At 46.0% G+C, this 23,101-nt stretch overlaps 1 protein-coding gene and 1 non-coding gene across 4 annotated transcripts in view; one reads left to right on the plus strand and one right to left on the minus strand.

The window, feature by feature from the left end:
• Positions 1–19,209, minus strand: part of SMARCC2 (SWI/SNF related, matrix associated, actin dependent regulator of chromatin subfamily c member 2) — a 94,887-nt gene extending 75,678 nt beyond the window's left edge. For all 3 annotated transcript variants that reach the window (XM_068267630.1, XM_068267631.1, XM_068267629.1), the window contains exon 1: positions 19,055–19,209. In XM_068267630.1, coding sequence (XP_068123731.1) covers positions 19,055–19,165 — 111 coding nt within the window. In that variant the 5' untranslated portion in view covers positions 19,166–19,209. The remainder of the gene's footprint in view (positions 1–19,054) is intronic.
• A 628-nt stretch (positions 19,210–19,837) lies between these two features.
• On the plus strand, positions 19,838–19,919 carry TRNAS-CGA (transfer RNA serine (anticodon CGA)). The gene has a single exon. It is a non-coding gene; the product is annotated as a tRNA-Ser (tRNA).
• Positions 19,920–23,101: the final 3,182 nt, after the last annotated feature.

A 23,101-nucleotide genomic window follows, 5' to 3' on the forward strand; every position in this document is an offset into this window, starting at 1 on the left:
GTCCGTCAGTGCTTTTTGTGCACTGCGCATGTGCAGGGACGCAGAGACACTGCCGAGAGCAGAAAGAGGACGTGGCCAGAAGGGCCTCACACGTGTGCGTCAGGTGTGCGCGCATTAGGGACAGACCTAGCCCGTTTTTAAACGGGCTTAGGTCCACTAGTAAATATATAAATAAATATACAATGTATGACCAATTCTGATATAGTAAACTACTTGGCCAGGTCCGTTGAAGTTTACTATAAGGGAATTTTCCTGTATACAGAAAAAGCAAAAAAAAAAAAAACACATTTTCCAAATTATTCGATAAATATCTGATTGACTGTATTGGGAAATCAAATACAAAAATACTATTTTTAATTTTTTTTTTTAAATATTGGCTTGTATCTTCAAATTATTTGATCAAACTGAAAAAAACTTACTCAGGAAGAAAAAAATAAAATTAACTAGTGCAGGGCCACCTATAGGCAAAGTTCTCACTGAATTCATTGTGATGTGTGCGCCACATTGCAACTGATTTGAAAATTGGTATCTTGAGGCAACGTGCACATCTAAACGCACAGTAACTCGTCACCAGTCATTAGTAGTGCAGGTGTAACGTGCGTTTACTGGCTGTGCACAGCTCGGCTCGTGTTACTAACCCGGAACCTGATGCACTGTGGTGCCAACATGATAGTGTGAATGGCTCTGACGCACCGCAATACGCTTAGAGTGAACACATCCTAACACCTGGGCCCATATGCAATGCACTTTTTCATCTGAGTTTTCTCCTAGGTGATATGTTCACAACTTGTAAATAAAATGCCTTTTACACCACCAGCAAGCAAACAAATACTATTTTTATTTTTTTTAACAATAATTAAATACTCTACTTTTTGGTACTTTTTCCATTGCTAAGAGCTAAAAAGTTAATCTAAATTGAAGATGAAAAATTATCTCCTAAGAGAAAACTCAGGAGAGAAACACTGAATTGCATATGACCCCTGGGCCCCTATGCACTTAACTTTTTCACCTAGGAGATCATTTTTCGTTTTCTATTAAATTAACGTTTCAGCACTCTGCAATTGAAACAGTACCAAAAATGAAGTAAAACGATAATAACTATTTTGAGTATTTCTTGCTTGCTGGGGGTTTAAAGGGCATTTTATTTACAAGTTTAAGGCTACTTTCACACCAAGACGTTGCGTTTTAGGGGACGTTATGGTTGCATAACGTGCCCCTAATGCAACGCCTGGTGCTCTTGGATGTGGACGTCAGAGTGAGCCGCGTTGTACAGCTCACTCTGGCGTCCGTGATGCCGTAATGCGTACCCTTGGACGCATGCGGCATCATGTGGTCCCGCCAGCCAATCGCCGCGCAGAGCGGCGCTCCAGGAAGTAAACACTGCACGTCACACCATGCAGTGAATATTAATTAGCCATGTGCCTGGCCGAGGAGCATCACGGAGCATGTGCAAACAGTCTAACGTGGCTTAGCCGCGCATAACGCACAGCATGCAGCACTTTCAACTTACGTGCTGCGTTACAATGTAACGCAACGTGGGCACTGTGAACAGCCCATTGATTAATCATTGCTGTGAGTTGGGATGCGTTACAGGCTGCACTAACGTGCGCCTGTAACGTCTTACTGTGAAAGCAGCCTAAAGGAGTTATCAGGCAAATAAAAAAAAAGCTTTACTCACCTGGGATTTTTTCCAGCCTCTTGCAGTTGACTGTCCAACGCCGAACGCTCCGCTCTCCCCCGCCGGTCCGGTCTACACGCACGGTGCAGAGGCTGACCCCGAGGTCATCCCTTAATGCGTCTGCGCAAACCCCCGCTGTCAATCAAGCCCACATTATACGCGGCTTACTGCGCAGGCGTGGTAGTTCTGCGTCTGCGCAGTAAGCCGCATACGTGGGCTTGATTAACAGCAGCAGTTCCTCGGGGTCGGCCTCTGCACAGTGCGCAGAGACCGGGACGGCGGTGGAGAGGTCGGCGTGGGACAGTCGGCTGCAAGGGGCTGGAGAAAGCCCCAGGTGAGTAAAGCTGTTATGTTTTTATTATTATTATTTTATTTGTCTGATAATTCCTTTAAAAATATCACCTAGGAGAAAACTCAGGAGAAAAAACAAACTGCATATGGGCCATGTGCCCATATGCAATTTGATATTTTCATACCTTGTCATAAAATGCCTTTTAAGCCTCAAGAAAGCAAGAAAATACTCAAAATAACTTGGTTAGTGGATTTTCACCAGCTTTTGGGTACTTTTTCCAATTGTAAAATGCTGAAAAGTTATTTGAAAGAGGAATCTCCTTGGAGAAAACTCGGGCGAAAAAAGTAAATTGCTTATGGGCCCTGGATTCTTACTATGGACTGATGCGGTTGTAATACATGCAAAATGTGGTTTAGCATTCAAGTCCTTCTCAGAAAGGCTGTCTGGATGGCAGCATACAGTATGCAGCTCTAAAACCTGCTCCTGTATTGTCAAACATTACCGCAAATAGTACACGTGTGTACAGTCCAAATCCTTCTCAGAACTAGACTGTGCTCATTCAATTTCACTGTAAGGATTAGGAATCCAAGGCTCTAAAAGACATTTTCTCTCCAGTGGAACTGCAGTTGGAATATACTGTTCACCGATAAGTAATTGTAAAACTCTGTCAAGCTGGTAAAAAACCTGTGTGCATAGGACAAATGACTTCAATGGCTCAAGATTTCTCTGAATGGGAAACAAATGACATTAAATAAAATACCACTTGCCTGGCACTCCTGCTGAGTTCTTTGGCTGCAGTAGTGGCAGAATCACATACCTGAAACAAGCATGCAGCTAATCCAGTCTGACTTCAGTCAGAGGACCTGATCTGCATGTTTGTTGAGGGGCTGTGGCTAAAAGTATTAGAGCCACAGGATCAGCAGGAGAGTCAGGCCACTAGAAGAGTAGCAATGGGGGAGGGGTCCAAGGGGTACATCTGTCCCCGGGTGCAGCATCTAGGGGTGGGGGGAGGCGCGAAGTTAAAGGTTTTACTTTTCCTGATGCGTCCCCGTTGAAGAGTCTATGAAAGACGGTGAAAGGATCCAATCTTCTCCCCCGCTTCCTCCTGCTCTCGGCCCCAGAATCTTGTTTTATTGTATCTCCCTGCTGTAATCAGCGCTTGCCATGTTTGCCTTAGCATAGATCATGGCCTCAATTCACTAAGCTTATCTCCTGTCTTTAATAACTCTTCTAGAGTTGTTACCATGGTGATAAGGCATGTAGTATTCAGGAAACATTTTACCTCAGGCAAACCTAAAGTTAACTCTTCTGTCTTTAAGTTAACTCTTCAATCCTTAAAATAACTCCAGAGTTAAAGACAGGCTGTTTATTAACTGCATGTGAAAATAACTACAGAGGAGGTAACTTAAGGAATGAAGAGATACGATACCTCTCTCACGTGTGGAGGTAAGTTTTCTCTTGCTTTATTATCTCTAGCATGATCTTAGTGAATTGAGGCCCATGTGTATTTCTGCGTATCTCCCAACTTCCTAATGCCTGGTACACACAATGCAAATTCCTGCCAGATCGATAGGTCAAATTGATCATTTCCGGCATGTCCGATCTGCTACTGACGAAGAACAGGATCAATTTTGTGCAGTGCTGATCTGAAAATTGATCCTGTTCTTAATCAGGTGCAGATCGGACATGCAGCAAATTATTCTAAAACTCAAACATCTCTGGGAAAGCATGATGGTCCGCCTTATGGTTCACATCTTGTCACGAGGGGGCACAAAAAGTGATTTTGTCCCCGGGTGCTGAAAACCCTAGCTACGCATCTGCAGACAACTGGGATTATTTTAAAAAGAAGAATCCATATCCTTCTCAGTTTAGGTTCCCTTTAAAGGGATGATTTGGCATCCCTAAATTTGAACTGTGCATTGATAATAAGCCAGATGGTGTTTCTCCTCTTCAACCCGGTAGATGCAGCTTTTGTGATTTTCTAAAAGAATTTCAAACTCTACAGTATTTAGTTCAGTTTTCTACTTTATTTCAGTCCACCCTAAATGAACATAGGCACAGAAAACTCAATGGTTTTTTGTGGATGATGTATAAATTGTGATGTAAGGATGATGTATATATTGATGATGTATGGTGTCTTTATAGTGTTGTGATTCTCAGTCTTGCTGTAAGTCATGTGAGTGTAAAGATTAGCAATGACCAGCCAATTTACCTATATTAAAACTTATTGAAAACCCACATCGGGTAATTGCATTCTTCCAGCAAACTCATGTCGGCCCAGACATACAATTAATGCTATCCTTACGGGGGAATTCGACAGAGAGGATAAACAAACAATTATCAGTGGGCCGGCTCAGAGGTACCAGACCACGGGATGAGCTTCTGGGGAGTAGTTGTCGAAGACGTGAAGGGACGGGAGCAGTGACTTTTGTCACAGAGTATAGTCTGCAATATAATAAAATTATTGATTTAGTGAAGAAATACCTTCCAGTTCTACACTCAGACCAAAATGGTCCTAGATAAATTGTGCCATTTCTCCGCGAAAAGGGCATGTACTTTAGGGTCCATTTTGTCCCCAAGCCTTTTCCGTTCTTCCATTCACACACATACCCCCACTTGGCCTGCTACCGTGGGATCCTATCCTTGCGATTTTCCCACCTGTACTTATTGCAGATGCCACTAAAGAGGTACCTATATTTTCTCTTTTGCAGCCAACAAGACGTTCTCCATAAGACAATATATTCATTGTGCTACAAGATTTCCTATATATGTGATTTCTTGTAAGATTTGTCATTTACAATATGTGGGATGCACGACACGCAATTTGCGAGCCAGAACTGGAGAACATTTTTGTGGCGCAAATTGGAAAACTTTTCGCAGTATCGAAGCATTCTGAAGCATGTCATCAGGAGAACATGACATCTTTCGGGGTGTTGAACGGGCGGCGCTCCTCCCGGCTGGGGGGGCGATCTCCAGAGGCTCCTTCTTAAACGTGAAGTCTTCTGAATACACTTATTAATGTGTACACGTACTCCAGAAGGCCTAAACACTCGATGAGTGCCCCAATTGCACTGTGGTTTTTTTATATATCAAATCACGTTTTTACATGTTTACATATGTTAATGTATACAATTTGTATGTTATGTGTGGCTGTCTCTTAAAAGCCTCATCTACACGGGTAGATGAGGCTCCGATCCGGCGGCACGATTAGCCGCCGGATCGCCTCTTCCGCGTCCCCGCGCGTTCGCCGGATTCGATTCCCCGCTCGTCCCCGCCGGCGCCGCTTATCTTCCGCTCGATTCCCTGCGATTGTCCCTTCGCGGGGAGCGAGCAGGGAATCGGCGGTGGGGAGATCCGTCCTGTCGGATCTTATCAATCGAGCCGCATCAGCGGCTCAATTGATAAGCCACATCGCCACATCATCTACGCGTGTAGATGAGGCTTAAGAGGGGCTATAAATTGTTCACCTCTCTATAGGTTCATTGCAACTATGACTAAGAGCAGATTGTGAGCCAGACACATGTCAGTTGATCCTGTGGATGTATTTGTCCTTCTTTGTGGAATTTTTCAATTAAAGAATACCTGCTTTTAACCAGGAATGTGGAGTCGGAGCAATTTTTGGGTACCTGGAGTCGGAGCCGGGAGAAAATGCACCGACTCCTAATGAATTTAAGCTGTAATTAAAATAGAAAATATGATAAAAGATTTCTCAGATAATAGTCATCATAAATAATTTATATATACAGTAATAGCTGTGCTTAGTCCACAAAAACGAATTAAACCAATCAAAAATAGTTACTTGTGCAGCTTCGATAAAGCAGTCCCCGTATTTTTAAAGTCAGATATACATATCTGATTGTGACTGTATATATGATGTGTACACAGGAATCTTTTATATATGTTATGGCCAGAACCCGAAGTGTGGCCACTTCGCGTTCTGGCCAGCCACTTCGGGTTCTGGCCGGCCAATGTGCGGAGTGGCCGCAGCGCAGCGGCCAATGTTAGAAATGTTATGTTTACGCCGTCTCGCTGCGGCCAAATTTATTACAACTTGCTTAATTTAATTAAATATAGCCGGCGGCAATGTAATAGATGAAGCCGCCAGCTTTCGCACTGCCTCTCTCCTCTCCATCCCCCCCCCCCTCTCTCTCCCCCCCCTGCCTCCCATACAATAAGTAGCAGCCGGCGGGGACACGCGTGTCCCGAGAGTCGTTCGTCGCGGCAGGGGAATCCTGCCGTTCCTGCAGAGCGGGTGCTGGCAGAAGCAATGTCTGCAGCCTCCCCGCTCTGCTGCCTGCTGCGACGAACGACTCTCCGGCTGCATGTCCCCAGCTGCTACTTATTGTATGGGAGGCGGGGAGAGGAGAGAGGGGGGGGCAGTCCGGCCGCGTGGCGCTCCCACAGCCAGGATCATTCTGCACCTGCGCAATAGTGCTGCGCAGGTGTAGTACACTCCCAGCGGCGGAGTGTGTGCATGCGCACTACGCCCGATTGGCTCAAGTACCTGGACCCATAGCAGAAGATCCATGTGGCGGAGGAGGACAGCGAGGGACTGATTAGCCTGAAGGGGGCTGGAGGAAGCCCCAGGTATGTATAAAACTTTAAAGGTAGCCATCAGATTCGACCAACAGATAGATCCCTCTCTGATCGAATCTGATCAGAGAGGGATTGTATGGCTGCCTTTACTGCAGATTGTGAATCAATTTCAGCCTGAAACCGATTCACCATCTGCTGAGCTGCCGCCTGTCCCCCCCCCCCCCCCTCATACATCACCTGGTCCCGGGCATCTTCTCCACATCACGGCATCCGCGTATAACTTTCTGTCATTCCAGGGACAGCGGAAGTTCAAATAGAGCGCCCTCTACACGGATGCCGTGATGTGGAAGGTGATGCGGAGAAGATGCCAGCCGGGAGGTGATGCGGAGAAGATGCCGGGAGCCAGCTTCAGGTAATGTATACCTGCGTCGATCGTACGCCGCTAGCGATGCGCTAGCGGCGCATTACCGACGGTAATTTCCCGCACGGAGCGATCGACAGGATCGATTTATTTTGAGACAAAATCGATCGAAATTTAGCGTTTAGTGTGAACAATTTGACAGCAGATTCGATCCCAGTGATCGAATCTGCTGTCGATCGGCGGGTAATCGGCCTAGTGTATGGCCAGCTTAATTTCATCTGTATCAGGTTTACTTTGTTACATAGTAGTACTATACTCTACATATGCACTCTCCACAGAGCTGCAGGGAATCCACTGAGAATGTTGTGCACATTGAACACAGAGGTGTTGTCTATCACCCATAAACCTGGTTCAGATTGTACATGAAGAATGTGTAATTAAGGAAAAATAGTCTCATTCTCCTGCAGAGTACCTGCACATCACTCTTAAGCTCAACACACACCATACAATCTTGGTTGTACAGATTTACCAAATCTATGTAGTATAAGGGCCAACAGATTGAAAATACCTTGAATGATTGATTGGATAAGCTCTTGTACTACATGAAAGTGGTAAGATTGAACAACCATGATTGTATGGTGTGTGTTGAGCCTTACATGTACCCACAGTTATATTGCCTACGGCCTGATCCATGTTCAGATTGTGCATGAAGAATGTGTAATAGAGGAAGAATCCCCTCATTTCCCTGCAGAGTACCTGCAAATCACTCTTACATGTACCCACAGTTATATTGCTTAGGGCCTGATAGATGTTCTTTGTTCCTGTCTTCTACAAGTACTATTACCAAGGACTAGTTTTAGTCTATGACTAAAAGTATTAGAGGCAGAAGATCAGCCGGCTAGCCAGGTAACTGGTATTGATTAAAAGGGAATAAATATGGCAGCCTCTTTATCTCTCTCACTTCAGTTTCAAGAGATGCATTTCATGTTACATACTTTCAATCAACAAAATTGTAATATGCAAATTAGAGGAGTCGGAGTCGAGGAGTCAGTCGGTGGAATCCTAACCTTAGGAGTCGGAGTCGGAGTATTTTTGTACCGACTCCACAGCCCTGCTTTTAACTACTTCACTGTAGTCTGCGGATCCCTTGTGTTGTTCCAGATGGTTTGGCTGACCACATCCTGCACCAGTGGGTATGTACCTGTGGGGGTTTAGAGCGTTGGGACTCCACTTATTTTCTATATTAAAGGGAACCTTAACTGAGAAGAATATGGATGTTTCCTTTTAAACAATACTAGTTGCCTGGCAGTCTTGCTGATCTCTGGCTGCAGTAGTGGCAGAATCACACACCTGAAACAAGCATGCAGCTAATCCAGTCTGACTTCAGTCAGAGCACCTGATCTGCATGCTTGTTCAGGGGTTGTGTCTAAAAGTATTAGAGACATAGGATCAGCAGGAGAGTTAGGCAACTGGTATTATTTTAAAAGGAAAAATCTATATCCTTCTCACTTTAGGTTCCCTTTAAAACTTGATCATCTTACACACTTCTTACATTAAATGACCACTACAGTGAAAAAAGTAAGCAGTTAAATTCTGACAGAACAGACAGGTTTTGGACTAGTCCATCTAAACGGGGGATTCTCAGGGTTTTCTTTGCTTTCAAAAGCATTAACTGAACGGCAGTTACAAAGTCTAATTGATAAAATAGTAAGATGCCAGCAAGCTTCCCTACTCAATTGCACACTATTTTGGAAGTTAGGACTCATTCACATTAGGTGCATTTAGGAACATATTTAAGCGCCTGATCAAAAATGAATGCGCTATTGCGCATTTCAGTGTCCTTTTTTTAAAGGATAACTGAAGTGACATGTGACATGATGAGATAGACATGTGTATGTACAGTGCCTAGCACACAAATAACTATGCTGTGTTCCTTTTTTCTTTCTCTGCCTAAATATCAGGTATGTAAGTGGCTGACTCAGTCCTGACTCAGACAGGAAGTGACTACAGTGTGACCCTCACTGATAAGAAATTCCCCTTTTTATCTCTTTCTTGCTCTCAGAAGCCATTTTCTGCTAGGAAAGTGTTTTATAGTTGAAATTTCTTATCAGTGAGAGTCACACTGTAAGCACTTCCTGTCTGAGTCAGGACTGAGTCAGCCACTTACATACCTGATATTTAGGCAGAGAAAGAAAAAAAAAGGAACACAGCATTGTTATTTATGTGCTTGGCACTGTATATACCCATGTCTATCTCATCATGTCATATGTCACTTCGGGTATCCTTTAAGCTGACCCATGTGTTTACATGCGTTTAAACGCGTTTTAGTTCAGCATGTTTTGCTTATTTGATGTAGCAGTTGTCAAGAACGATTTGTTTGCATTTGAATTTTTTTTTTTTTTGTAATTAGGGGTAAAAATGCATCTCCAAAGCACACTGCTATGCACTATAAAAGCGCACCCATTCACTTGCATTGCTGTGCGCTTCACAGAAGGGCTGTGGAGTCAGTAAAAATCATCCAACTCCTCAGTTTATGAAACCACCATCTCTGACTCCAGGTTCCCAAAATTGCTCCGACTCTTTTCACTCCGTCTCCACAGCTCTGCTTCCCAGTGCAACGCACAGAAATGCATTCAACACTATGTCTTTCAAACGGACAGTAACAAAACGCATAGATGTGAACGTGTTACATTATAATAAATGGAAAAATCTGTACCTAGCAAAGCGCACAACACAATGTGCTGTGAAAAGCGTACAGCAACGTACCTAGTGTGAATAAGGCCTTAGACTTAGCAACTGCTGTTCAAGAAAAGCTTTTGAAACCAAAGAAAACCCTGAGAATCCCCCATGAGGAGATAGATTAGTACAAAACCTATCGGTTCTGTCTGATTTTAACTGCTTACTTTTTTTGCTGTAGTGGTCCTTTAACCACTTAAAGAGAAACTCCGACCAAGAATTGAACTTTATCCCAATCAGTAGCTGATACCCACCTTTTACATGAGAAATGTATTCCTTTTCATAAACAGACCATCAGGGGGCGCTGTATAGCTGATACTGTGGTGAAACCCCTCCCACAAAGAAATTCTGAGTGCATACTCTTGGCAGTTCCCTGTCTGTGAACCCTGTTGCATTGTGGGAAAAACTGTTTACAGCTGTTTCCAACTGCCAAAACAGCAAGCAGCAGCTACATCACTTGCCAGCAGTAAAAATGTCACCATGTGATAAGTGTCAGAATATAAATCAGGGATTTAAAATATTTTACAATGGGCAGACACTGACTAAATCATTTATACATAATTATTGTAAAAATGAAGCACCTTTTTTTTATTACATTATTTTCACTGGAGTTCCTCTTTAACCTATCGCGGACCGCCGCAGTATAAATCTACGGCGGGCAGGGGGGCGCTGCGGTTCTGACCAGGCGTAAACTCTACTTGCCCATTGACCGCGCGCCCCTGCCTGTCTCCGCCGCTGTCCCTGCTCGGTCTGCGCGGAAATGTGCTGCCCTGCCGCCTCTATGACGGTAAAGCACTGTGCGCCGGGCAGGAGCCGTTTTCATTGGCTCCTGGCCCTGTCATTCCTGTAAGCCGTTCCCATTGGCTTACATGGAGTGACAGGGTCAGGAGCCAATGAAAGCGGCTCCTGACCGGCGCACAGCGCTCTGCCGTCATACCAACGGCAGAGAGCAGCCTGCGGCGTGTTCGTCGGGAGCGGCGGATTTTAGCGGCGATTCGTGGGGAAGCGGCGGTTTACGGGACCAGCACCCTCTGGTCCTCAAGGGGGCAGAGGGTGCTGGTCCCGAAGTGGTTAAAGAAGACCTGAACTGAAAATAAAAAATAAACATAACCATACAGAGGTCATACTTACCTTCTGTGTAGTCTACTACTCAATCTCTTTCTCATCTCCTGCATCTCATTTGTCCACTGTGATCAATAGATTTCTCTGTCCTCCATTTAAAAATGGTCATTACCCCATAACAGCTTCCTGGTCAGCACACTGTTAAACTGTAATTTAACCCACTTGAGCCATAGGGAAACGTGGACATTATCTTGCATATTCAGTTGTAACTGACAGCTGCTGATATATAACTGACAGCAACTGGTCTATTTCAGTTCTGACAAAATATTGTCAGATTATAAGAAAACAATGGTGAGCCTCTGAGAGGAACTGACGGTGAGGTAAATATGTAACATTCATTTGCAGCTACATCATGTGTGTATTTTCAATAATTTTCCTCACTTCAGGTTCCCTTTAACCTTCCTGGCGGTAAGCCCGAGCTGAGCTCGGGCTATGCCGCGCAGGAGGATATCTCAGCCCCTGGTGGGGCGATTTGCACCATTTAAAGTGCTGTGCGCGCAGCTATCAATTTGCTAGCCGAGCGCACAGCTTGATCGCCGTCGCTCTGCAGCGATCGCCCGCACGCAGCGGCGGAAGAGGGCCCCCCCCCGCCAGAGCCCTGCGCTGCCCGGACCAATGAGTTCCAGGCAGCGCTATGGGCTGGATCGGAGGCGTCTGACGTCAGGACGTCGGCTGACGTCATTCCGATCGTCGCCATGGCGACAGGAGAAGCCAAACACGGGAACGCGTTATATACGCGTTCCCCTGTTTGCTATTGATGCCGGTGACGATTGCACTAGAGGGACAAATGCGCCCTCTAGTGGTGTTTCATGTAGCTACCACTCTGGTAGCTTTACATGAAAACCAAAAAAACAAAAAACAAAAACATAAAAAAAAAATGGATTTCTGCCTATTTGGCAGACAAAATTAACCGCCAGGAGGGTTAAGGACCACAGGCTTTACCCCCCTAATGATCAGGCTATTTTTTACAAATTAGGACACGCTGCAGGGCCATACAACTCAGCACACAAGTGATTCCCCTCCCCCCTTTTCTGCCCACCAACAAAGCTTTCGGTTGGTGGGCTCTGATCCCTGCCGGTATGTTTGTTTATTTATTTGGATTTTTTAATAATAAATTTTACTATTTTTTTTTTATGCTCATCTCTCCCCCTCACCAGCCAATCATAGCGATCAGCTGTCAAAGGCATCAGCCTATGACAGCCGATCACTCCTGTGCGTCTCAGGGGGACAGCCATGTCACACGGCTGTCCTCAGTACAGTACTGGCGTAGATTGCATCGCTGTACAGTGTAAATAGATGGCGGTTCCACCGTCTAACAGTTTCCTAGCGGTAATAGCCACTGGGAGACTGATGACGGAGTGGAGATGCGTGATCTCCTGCAAAACCCCACGCCAATTGGCATCGAACGGTCCTGGGGCTGCCACCGCGTCCACGTCAATTGGCGTGGAGCAGTTGTTTAGTAGTTAAAGGATACCAGAGCCCAACACACTAAGAGAAATGGGGGAGCAGGCATGTAAGGGGAGCTGTCCTGATGCCCACCTCTCCCCCCCCCCCCCCCGTTCTCCTCTGTCCCCCTCCTTTCATACCTGATGCCCTTCCAGCAGCCTCTTCCGGGTTCGCTGGAGTCGGGCATCACTACGCCAGCCCAGCTGCGCACGTCCCACAGCCAGGACATCAATGGCCTGCGCAGAGCTCTCTTTTCTACGCAGAACGCTCCAGGCTACGTCAGCGTGGTTGAGCAGGGCAACCACGCGCTTGCGCAGTAGATACCAGTCGGCATCTGCAAAGGAGTGGACCCAGGCCACAGGTGGGGAGTGGAGCTACGGCGAGGGCACAGGACGGCTGCCAGGGGCTGGAAAAAGCCCCAGGTAAGTAGATCTTTTTTATTTTAACACCCCGGATCTTCTCTTTAAAGGATACCCAAAGTGACATGTGACATGATGAGATAGACATGTGTATGTACAGTGCTGAGCCCACAAATAACTAGCAATGAAAAAAGGCATAGAGGGAAGTCTGGCACTATAGTGTTTAATGATCAAAAAATAGTATCGCATCAAGTGGGTATATAGTGCATCAGCAAAACTTGATAAACAACAATTTGATCAAGCAGTGAAAGACACAAACCAACATGGTATCTTGATACTTAGCTGGGTACTGGTGGGAGGTGGCGGAGGTGGGTGCCAAGAGGTGCACGGCCTAACGACCGTTTCGCGTGGCTTGCGCCAGGCTTTCTCAAAGGTGAAATGTGCAACAGTGCTGGAAAGGCAGCGGAGCGTTTTTAAAAGTGCAGTAAACAGCACTTCCGGTCCGCCGTTATAAGCCACGCCCCCTCCGGAAGTTACAAAACTCATGCCCTATGACCTGAGAGCATTGTGGAACGCAAATGGTACGCATGCAAAGGCCGCGTGTACGCGTCAAAAATGACGTAAGCGCACGCGGACTCATCATACCCACAGCTCGCACAACGCTCCCAGAACGCGGATATGCCGCATGAAGAAACGCGTAAATGCGTAAGAACGACGCGCACAAGCGTCAAAAATGACGCAAGCACGTGCTATCCAAATAGCATGCAAAAAAGTACCTGCATCGCATGGAGCTACTGTACGTTGCTCAAGTCATGCGTACCGGTGGTTGCAATAAAAAACCCTTTACCCACCCGCTCGTCAAAGGCGAGCAGAGAAAGGCCCAGGGTAAACAGCCACCAGTAGGCAAGATATGGCAAAGGCCTAGCAGGACTAGATATGGAAAATTATCTCATATCAGGCTTATTAGCCTTAGAGTATTATGGCAATATCTTGTGGGGCAAGGAAGGAGAGTTGATAGCACCGGAGGGGGATTGGGTGAATAGAGGAATAGTGAACCCAAAGGTGTGAAAGTGAGCAAGAGGGAGGGGTGATATAAAAGAGATGGGTACACTAGAGAGAGTAGAAGTGGGAGCAGTGGACACTGTAGTCACTTCCTGTCTGAGTCAGGACTAAGTCAGCCACTTACATACCTGATATTTAACTCTTTCAGGTGTTCCTAGTTATTTGTGTGCTCAGCACTGTACATACCCATTTCTATCTCATCATGTCACATGTCACTTTGGGTATCCTTTAAAGAGAAGATCCGGGGTGTTAAAATAAAAAAGATCTACTTACCTGGGGCTTTCTCCAGCCCCTGGTAGCCGTCCTGTTCCCTCGCCGTAGGCAGAGAAAGAAAGAAAAAAAAGGAACACAGCATAGTTATTTGTGTGCTAGGCACTGTACATACACGTCTATCTCATCATGTCACATGTCACTTCAGGTATCCTTTAAGCCATGTTGATTCATACAGAGGAACTATGATTGGTCAAGGGAACACATTCAAGCGTCGAGAAGCGATTTTTTGGAAGGTCTAAATGCTGAAACGGAATAGTTGAGGAGAATGGGGGAAGCTTTTCCAGGATCCCGACGCTTCCCCTTCTAACCCGAATACCCCGTAGGATGCCTTTTTTTTCCTACAGGAACACTTTACATTTTTGAACTAGTTGGGAACACCGTGTTTCAGAGAGGCGTTTCCCTCCTGCATTTTTTATAATCAATCAGGTTGCCATTTAGCCAATTGGCATTGAGATGTTCCATCAGTTTTCTTTCATCATTACACAGCTTTCCAGGCTTTGATTGCTCAGTCATAACTTTTTAAAACATTTGCGGACATCAAATTCAAGTTGAGCATCTAAAAATCCTCCAACATTTAATGTACACTGACCACATAGGAACAGCCTCTGTTCCCCTATATGCTCAGTGTATTTAATGTTGTCTGTGATATTTTTAAATAAGTAGAGGTTAAACAATTATCAAATCATTACTTTGTTTTTTTTTTTTATATTTTACAGAATGACAACTTGGTGCCAGTCTACTTTAGTGGACCCAGCAGGATACCTCATAGGGAGATTCCGCTAACATGATTGGGTGGACAGAACTCTCTAGACCTGCTAGGTTTCAGATAGGTTGTAGTAAACTACACCCGCACTATGTGACCAATCACAATGCTTTGCGCTGTAGAGTGAGCTGTGATTGAAAAACTGTTCCCTATGAGGTTTCCTGCTGGGTCCCCTAAACTAGACTAGCGCCAACAACTTTTATAGAATTATCAGGTGGTAATGGTTGTATTTCCCATGTATATTACATTAAAGAAAACACACCAGAAGTAGGGCTCTGCAGTTAGGAAGAGTGTGGGAGAGTGTGAGTATGTTTAACGGCAGGGACACAAGCAATATTTTGCTTCATGCATGTTCCCAAATCTTTGAGTAATTTTTAACTTAGATTAGGGCGGGTGCCTGCTAACGCATGTTGCAATGTGTTAAGCTGATGTCTAGAGCAGCATGGTGGCATAGTGGTTAGCGCTCTCCCCTTGCAGTGCTGGGTTCCCGGTTCGAATCCCAGCCAGGTCAACATCTGCAAGGAGTTTGTATGTTCTCCCCATGTCTGTGTGGGTTTCCTCCCACATCCCAAGAACATACAAATAGGTTGATTGGCTAAATTGGCCCTAGACTACACCATATATACATAGACATATGACTATGGTAGGGATTAGACTGTGAGCTCTTCTGAAGGACAGTTAGTGCCAATACAATATATTCTCTGTACAGCACTGCATAAGATGTCGACCCTATATAATTACTAAATAATAATAAAAAATAATGTCTCTCTCAAACAGTGAAAGGTAAGGTCTCCTTTAATAAGCGTTGTAGTAGTGAGAGTCGCATTTGTTTAGCGCCAGTATCTGTCAGGTGGGCATGGTCTAATGCTTAGTACACATAATGAGATCGGAGACATGTAGAAAATGGTCAATCTGGCAGGAAATCATCCTGAAAATCTCATTGTGTGTACTAGGCATAAGAGTGCTGCCATTCTTTTTTCTCTGCATATAATGTTTTGCTGCTTGAGCCCTCCAAATTATACAGCTCAGTTCCACGCTATTAATATAACAGATTACATCAATACATTTTAAAATGGCCAAAACATACATCCTTTGGTACTATACTTTTCTTTTTTGTATGTAAACAAAGAAAGGCTGAGGAAAAATGTGACAGAAACATGAGTTGTCAATGACAGCAGTGATGTCTGGTCTGACTCACTCACTCTACAGTAGGTCAAAGGTAACTCAGGATTATAACCACAAAGCCACGTGCTGCTGTCATGCAGCAACTTGTAAACAATGCACTCTACTCCGCATCTTTGTCCCATGCGGTCATTGTTTAGGACACTATCCAGTGAAAGTTTACCACAATACTTCTTACAATTCATATTCAAATAAGACTACATAATAATATATTTAATAAATGCTAAGAAATAGGCAAATAGGATTTAACTCAGTCAGACAAATAATCAAGCACAACAGTCCATGTCTAAATTAAGCTGATACAGACAAACTGATTCGAATAAATAGTGCATGCGATAATAAAAATGTGTGATCTAAAACTCAACTGGGGGCTAAACCCTCCAAATAAGTAATTATGTTTACCAAACTTGTGATTTATTATCTAACTGGTTGATTAATTACTGACTTTCTGCATCTCATTAACCCCCTGGAAAATTCCAGATCAGCCTGTGCTATCTCTGGCAATTGTATAGGAAATATACATAAAGTTAAACTTGAAAAATAATTTATAATACTAATAATCAACTCTATTAAAGTATCAGCAATACATATATTTGTGTATTATTAAGCAGTTGTGAAGTGCAAGGGGTGAATGTAAAACCCCTCTCTGGCAGGGGAAGTAAGGACAGGGCAGCAGTCACTTGCTGACTCTCCCCTGCTGACCTACATGCAGAACCCCTCTCGGACAGGGGAATTAAAGACTGACAGAACAGCAGTCACATGGTAGCTCTCCCTGTCATGCATGCAGGGTCCCTCTCTGTCAGGTGAAGTAAGGACAGGACAGCAGTCACATGGTGGCTCTCCCTGTCATGCATGCAGGACCTCTCTCTGACAGGGAAAGTAAGGACAGGGCAGCAGTCACTTGCTGACTCTCCCCTGCTGACCTACATGCAGAACCCCTCTCGGACAGGGGAATTAAAGACTAACAGAACAGCAGTCACATGGTAGCTCTCCCTGTCATGCATGCAGGGTCCCTCTATGTCAGGGGAAGTAAGGACAGGTAAGCAGTCACATAGTGGCTCTCCCTGTCATGCATGCAGGGTCCCTCTCTGACAGGGGATGTAAGGACAGGACAGCAGTCAGTGGTGGGTATCCCTGTCATGCATGCAGGGTCCCTCTCTGACAGGGGATGTAAGGACAGGACAGCAGTCAGTGGTGGGTCTCCCTGTCATGCATGCAGGGTCCCTCCTGTCAGGGGAAGTAAGGACAGAGCAGCAGTCACATGGTAGCTCTCCTTGTCATGCATACAGGGTTCCTCCTGTCAGGGGAAGTAAGGACAGGGCAGCAGTCACATGGTGGCTCTCTCAGTCATGCATGCAGGACCCCTCTCTGGCAGGGGAAGTAAGGACAGGACAGCAGTCACTTGCTGGCTCTCCCTGCTGACCTACATGCAGAACCCCTCTTGGACAGGGGAATTAAAGACGGACAGGGCAGCAGTCACATGGTGGCTCTCCCCGTCATGCATGCAGACCTTCTCTGTAAGGGGAAGTAAGGACAGGGCAGCAGTCACATGGTGGGTCTCCTTGTCATGCATGCAGGGTCTCTCTCTGTCAGGGGAAGTAAGGACAGGACAGCAGTCACGTGGTGGCTCTCCCGGTCATGCATGCAGGGTCTCTCTCTGTCAGGGGAAGTAAGGAAAGGGCAGCAGTCACATGGTGGGTCCCCCTGTCATGCATGCAGGGTCCCTCTCTGACAGGGGATGTAAGGACAGGACAGCAGTCAGTGGTGGGTATCCCTGTCATGCATGCAGGGTCCCTCTCTGACAGGGGATGTAAGGACAGGACAGCAGTCAGTGGTGGGTCTCCCTGTCATGCATGCAGGGTCCCTCCTGTCAGGGGAAGTAAGGACAGAGCAGCAGTCACATGGTAGCTCTCCTTGTCATGCATACAGGGTTCCTCCTGTCAGGGGAAGTAAGGACAGGGCAGCAGTCACATGGTGGCTCTCTCAGTCATGCATGCAGGACCCCTCTCTGGCAGGGGAAGTAAGGACAGGACAGCAGTCACTTGCTGGCTCTCCCCTGCTGACCTACATGCAGAACCCCTCTTGGACAGGGGAATTAAAGACGGACAGGGCAGCAGTCACATGGTGGCTCTCCCCATCATGCATGCAGACCTTCTCTGTAAGGGGAAGTAAGGACAGGGCAGCAGTCACATGGTGGGTCTCCTTGTCATGCATGCAGGGTCTCTCTCTGTCAGGGGAAGTAAGGACAGGACAGCAGTCACGTGGTGGCTCTCCCGGTCATGCATGCAGGGTCTCTCTCTGTCAGGGGAAGTAAGGAAAGGGCAGCAGTCACGTGGTGGGTCCCCCTGTCATGCATGCAGGGTCCCTTCTGTCAGGGGAAGTAAGGACAGGACAGCAGTCACATGGTGGGTCTCCCCGTCATGCATGCAGACCTTCTCTGTCAGGGGAAGTAAGGACAGGACAGCAGTCACGTGATGGCTCTCCCTGTCATGCATGCAGGGTCCCTCCTGTCAGGGGAAGTAAGGACAGGACAGCAGTCACGTGGTGGCTCTCCCTGTCATGCATGCAGGGTCCCTCCTGTCAGGGTATGTAAGGACAGGACAGCAGTCACGTGGTGGCTCTGCCTGTCATGCATGCAGGGTCTCTCTCTGTCAGGGGAAGTAAGGACAGGACAGCAGTCACGTGGTGGCTCTCCCCTGCTGACCTGCATTTGACATAATGACAGCTGAGGCAGGAGCTGACCAGCTGTTTGAGAGGAAATTATTCAGACGAGGCTCCTCAGCATTGAACACTGGTTGCATGAAGAGACTTTACGTCCTTATTAACTTTAACATGCGGCAATGAATGGACGATCATCCCAAATACTGGCAGTGGTCAGGCTGGATCATCATCTGGATATTTTACATAGGGTGTCGTACGTTTGTCCCCCACTGATAATAACAATAATATAATAATGATGATAACGGATTATCCCAGATGGCTGGATGCACAGCTAACATCTGGCCGCCTGTAGGCCTTGCACAGCCCGAGTAATGAGCCGCTGGCCAGTGTGGCTTCGCCATTCCCCTCAGCCAGCTGCCGCCTCCAAGGACACGCTGTCAGATTGGAGCAAGACACGCCGCTGCGGCTCCCGTGCCCCCGGTGTCTCCCCTCCCCCTGGCCGGGCCCGGCTCTTTGTTCTCGGTGTACAGATCCGGGGAGACGGAGCCGCCTTGTCAGGATACCGGGCGCCGCCTGCGGTTACCTTCTTGTAATTTTTTCCCAGCCATAACCGCACGTTGTCGAACTGAGAGATGGTGTCAGAGGACTCGTAATATTTCACGTTCGGGCCGCCGTCCTTCTTCCGCACCGCCATCTTCTGCCAGCCTGACCGGCACCTTTCGCAACGCAGCCAAGCGACACCTAGCGGCCACACTGCAAACTGCGAGGCGGCGGGGGGCTGCTCTGCAAAACGCTACGCCACCGACACCTAGTGGACGATTAGGGGATATGCGCCACAAAGATGTCTAACTGAGATCGGCGAAGAGACAGCAGGTGGCAGGGCGACACCTAGGTGAGGAGCATGGTAATACGGGTTTGTATAGACAGCGTGTAGAAACAACCAGCGAAATCCACATTATAAGACAGCGCAGCCCAACGAATGACACTCTAGCTATATAAAGTCCCAGTAGCAGCTAACAGGCTCGGCCTCCTGCAGCTGAGCATCAGCACTACAGCGGCAGCGCCTCAGTAAGGTTAGGCTGCCTACTGCTGCGGAAGTAGTACTACAGATTTCAGCATGTGGCAGCGCTGCATACTACAGTGCGTCTCGGTTTCCGCTCCCCGCCAGGATTCATTCATACTGCTTATGTCTAAAACAATTTGCTGAAGGACCATACGGGTCACGCTAGTTAATTGCTACAGCTGTGCGCTGCGGTCCGGCACAATACGGGTTAATCAAGCACCAGCCTCTGCATCAATGAAAGCAGATGCTGGTAGAGGGCGCTGTTTAGTGTGTCATGCAGCTGCGCAAAGCCGTTGGCTGACAGTCACGGTGGCCGAGTGGTTAAGGCGTTGGACTCGAAATCCAATGGGGTTTCCCCGCACAGGTTCGAATCCTGTTCGTGACGAGTTGCCGTTTTTGCTTAGCGCACGGGTTTTTATTCACACGACGCGGAGGAATTCGTTGCAGAAGGAGAAATCTTGCACGTGTCCACCTTTTTGTTAAAGTACATTCATTCCCTGCGCATTTACATTGAAATGCTTGCTGCGATTTTATTAGTGTGTTTATAAAAAATGTTTTGTAATGGATTAAAATCCTGGCAAGGATTGCTGTCTAGCGGATTGCGCCTCGTTTTGGCTATACTAGAAAAAGAGTGATTCTGATCTAGAAGATTTATGGCTGCCTGTCAGCTGGGGGATAAATCGTCTGTGGGGAAGTACATTTTTCATGTGTTTAAAGACGTTATCAGAAGAAGCCAGAGGAAATTTCTGGGCCACAAGGGTAACATTATTTGCCTCCCATAATATGAAGGAAAATGAACCACGATAGAAAGGACCAGTGTGGTCTGAATTATAAAACATCAGATTTTTCTTATGAAATCTTTATGGTATGCAAGACTAGAGGGTGTGATGGGGGCATGATCAGGGGTGTGGCAGGGGCATGGCTTAAGTCTCCCTCTTTCTCATCTCAAAAAGTTGGGAGGTATTCATGTAGGTATAAAAGAGCTCCAGGGAAAGATACAAAATACTCCTTTAAAAAAATAAAAAAATAAAATTGAAATGTAAAGATAAAAGCTGAAGGCTCATTATCTACAGGGAATTAGGATACTGATACCTTGCATTGTAATGCTGGGAATACTCGGTTCGTTTTTTCTGCTCAATCGTTTTTGCCACTCGATTCTTGTATCTTCCGCTCGTTTTTGTTATCTTTTTCCATTCACTTCAATGACAAATCGAGCGACAAAACGATCGGACATGTCGGAAATTATCTGTCGAACCCATCTATCTATTACAAAAACGAACCGTATATTTCCAGCATTAGGCCTGGAACCCACTAAGAGCGATTTTCTGAGCACTTTCTGATTTGAATTGCTCTTGCTAATGTAATGCTATGGGTGTGATCTCACTAGAGCGATGTGATTTTATAAAAATCCCCCATAGAATTGCATTAGCAAGAGCTTTACAAATCACTAGCGCTTAGAAATGGCTGCAAGTGGGTTTGTGCCCTAACATGGTGCGGTTGAGGATCCTTTCACACTTACGTTGCAGTACTCTCACCCGCCGCAGCTCGTCGCAGTGGTCATTACAGTCAATGGAACATGGCACACCGCCTGCGGTGCAACACGATGTGACGGATGTGCTCCAGGGACTACGCACGCTGCAGTCCGTTACTGCCCAACGTCTGCGGTAATCCTGGAAGTGCACCGGACGTCACATTTTTCTGTCTCTATAACGTGTGGTGCGACTTTTCGGCTGCAGTGCAGTTGGAATTTTTTAAAGAGCTTTGGGTTACCCTGATAGATTCCATCTGTGTTTTGACATCCATAAAGATAAACCTGGCTGCTATGCATTCCAAATGAGCCTTAATAACATTAGCATACAGTATTTCCTTGTTGTTATCTATTCACACAGCCTTTCGCTACCATTTTCTTTTTGTTTACCTCAGGCAACCACTAACATTTTCAGCATGTTTGGTAAACAGCATTCATATAGAGGATAGCAAATGTTATAGAGGAACTTTAACCCAGGATTGAACTTCATCCAAATCAGTAGCCGATACCCTCTTTCCCCCTTCTCTCAAATAGATCATCTGGCTGATATTGTGATGAATGTGTACGTTAAAAAGGGGCGCTGGGAAAAAAGGGTGCGGGGTTTTAAACAATAAACATGGATAACGTTTAAAAATATAATGTACTATATTTCGTTTAAAAATAATGTTTTATAAAGTTATAAATCATTAAATAATGTGCATGAAATCGGCAATTGTGAAAACGTTAATCCTCCGTTTAACCACTTTACCCCCGCGCGTACGTATTTCTCCGCCCCTTTTTCCATCCTTTAACCTCCTTGCCGGTCTAAAAAATCCGGCAAGGAGGCAGCGCTGCACATTTGTATCCCAATCGTGTGATCATAACTGCATACCATAGGGCTTTGGCCCGTGATAGAAGTGATCTATTAGCAAAAAGACGAAAAGAGGGGTATGGGGCCCCCATTGGTGGGGCACCGAGACCACTGGAGGTTTCCCGCATTGTCACGACCTATGGTGCTCACTTTGGTGAGATTAGACAGATTTTACAAAAATATTGGCATCTCCTACAAAGGGATCCAGTAATGGCGGGGATTGTGGGTGATTACCCACATATGGCCGCCAAAAGATGTACTAATTTGTGTGACATGTTGGTCTCCAGTGAGTTTGGGTGGAACAAGTCCCCCAAAAAGAAATCTAATAGAGGTATGCATAAATGTTTGGATTGCGATGTGTGCAGACATGTCCAATTGGGTAATCGATTTTTCAATCACGATCGATCAAAATCTTTTGCAATTAACGATTACATTACTTGTTCCTCCACTAAAGTAATTTACCAGATCAGATGTCCTTGTGACCTGATATATATTGGGAAAACATATAGACCCCTTAATGTGCGCATTGGGGAACATATCTCAAATATAAAAAGCACCACAATTGATAAAAAAAGGCTTAACCCCCTGGCTCAACATTTTAGAACTGTACATAACGGCAATGTCTCTGGACTTTGGTTTATGGGGATCTTTAAACTGAATATTAGTGCCCGGCGGGGTGATTATGACAGACAACTTCTACGGAAGGAATCTAAATTTATATTTGATTGTGGCAGCTTGTGTCCGCAGGGCCTAAATAGAGACTTGAATTTGAAAGCGTTTCTGTGACAGTTTGTTTACCTTCATTGCGCTGTGTCATTTGTTGGATCCGCTTTGAAACTACCACAGAGGAAGCGCATCAGCGTCTGATTTTAAATCTACCTCCATCTAGGTCCCAGCGTGGTTGCCATGGCTATATAAGGATGCAATCACGCTGGTGACGTCACGTCTGAGGAAGTCACGGGATAGTGACGAAACGCGTCACGTGAGGAGGCGTAACCCGGAAGCCTTTAGCGCATCAACGCCGCACCAGCGTTCCCCGTGCCTCCGCCACTCTTCCTCCTTCTCTGCCGTATGCATTAACACGGACTTGGCCGCGCCACAGGATCTAAGGGCCGGCTCCAGCAACAAAGTGACATCGTACAATTGAGGCTTGGCTCCTCTGGTCTAAAGATGCACGCATCATAGCTAC

Source organism: Hyperolius riggenbachi, chromosome 2 (genome assembly GCF_040937935.1).
Source record: "Hyperolius riggenbachi isolate aHypRig1 chromosome 2, aHypRig1.pri, whole genome shotgun sequence".
In the NCBI taxonomy this organism is placed as follows: domain Eukaryota; kingdom Metazoa; phylum Chordata; class Amphibia; order Anura; family Hyperoliidae; genus Hyperolius; species Hyperolius riggenbachi.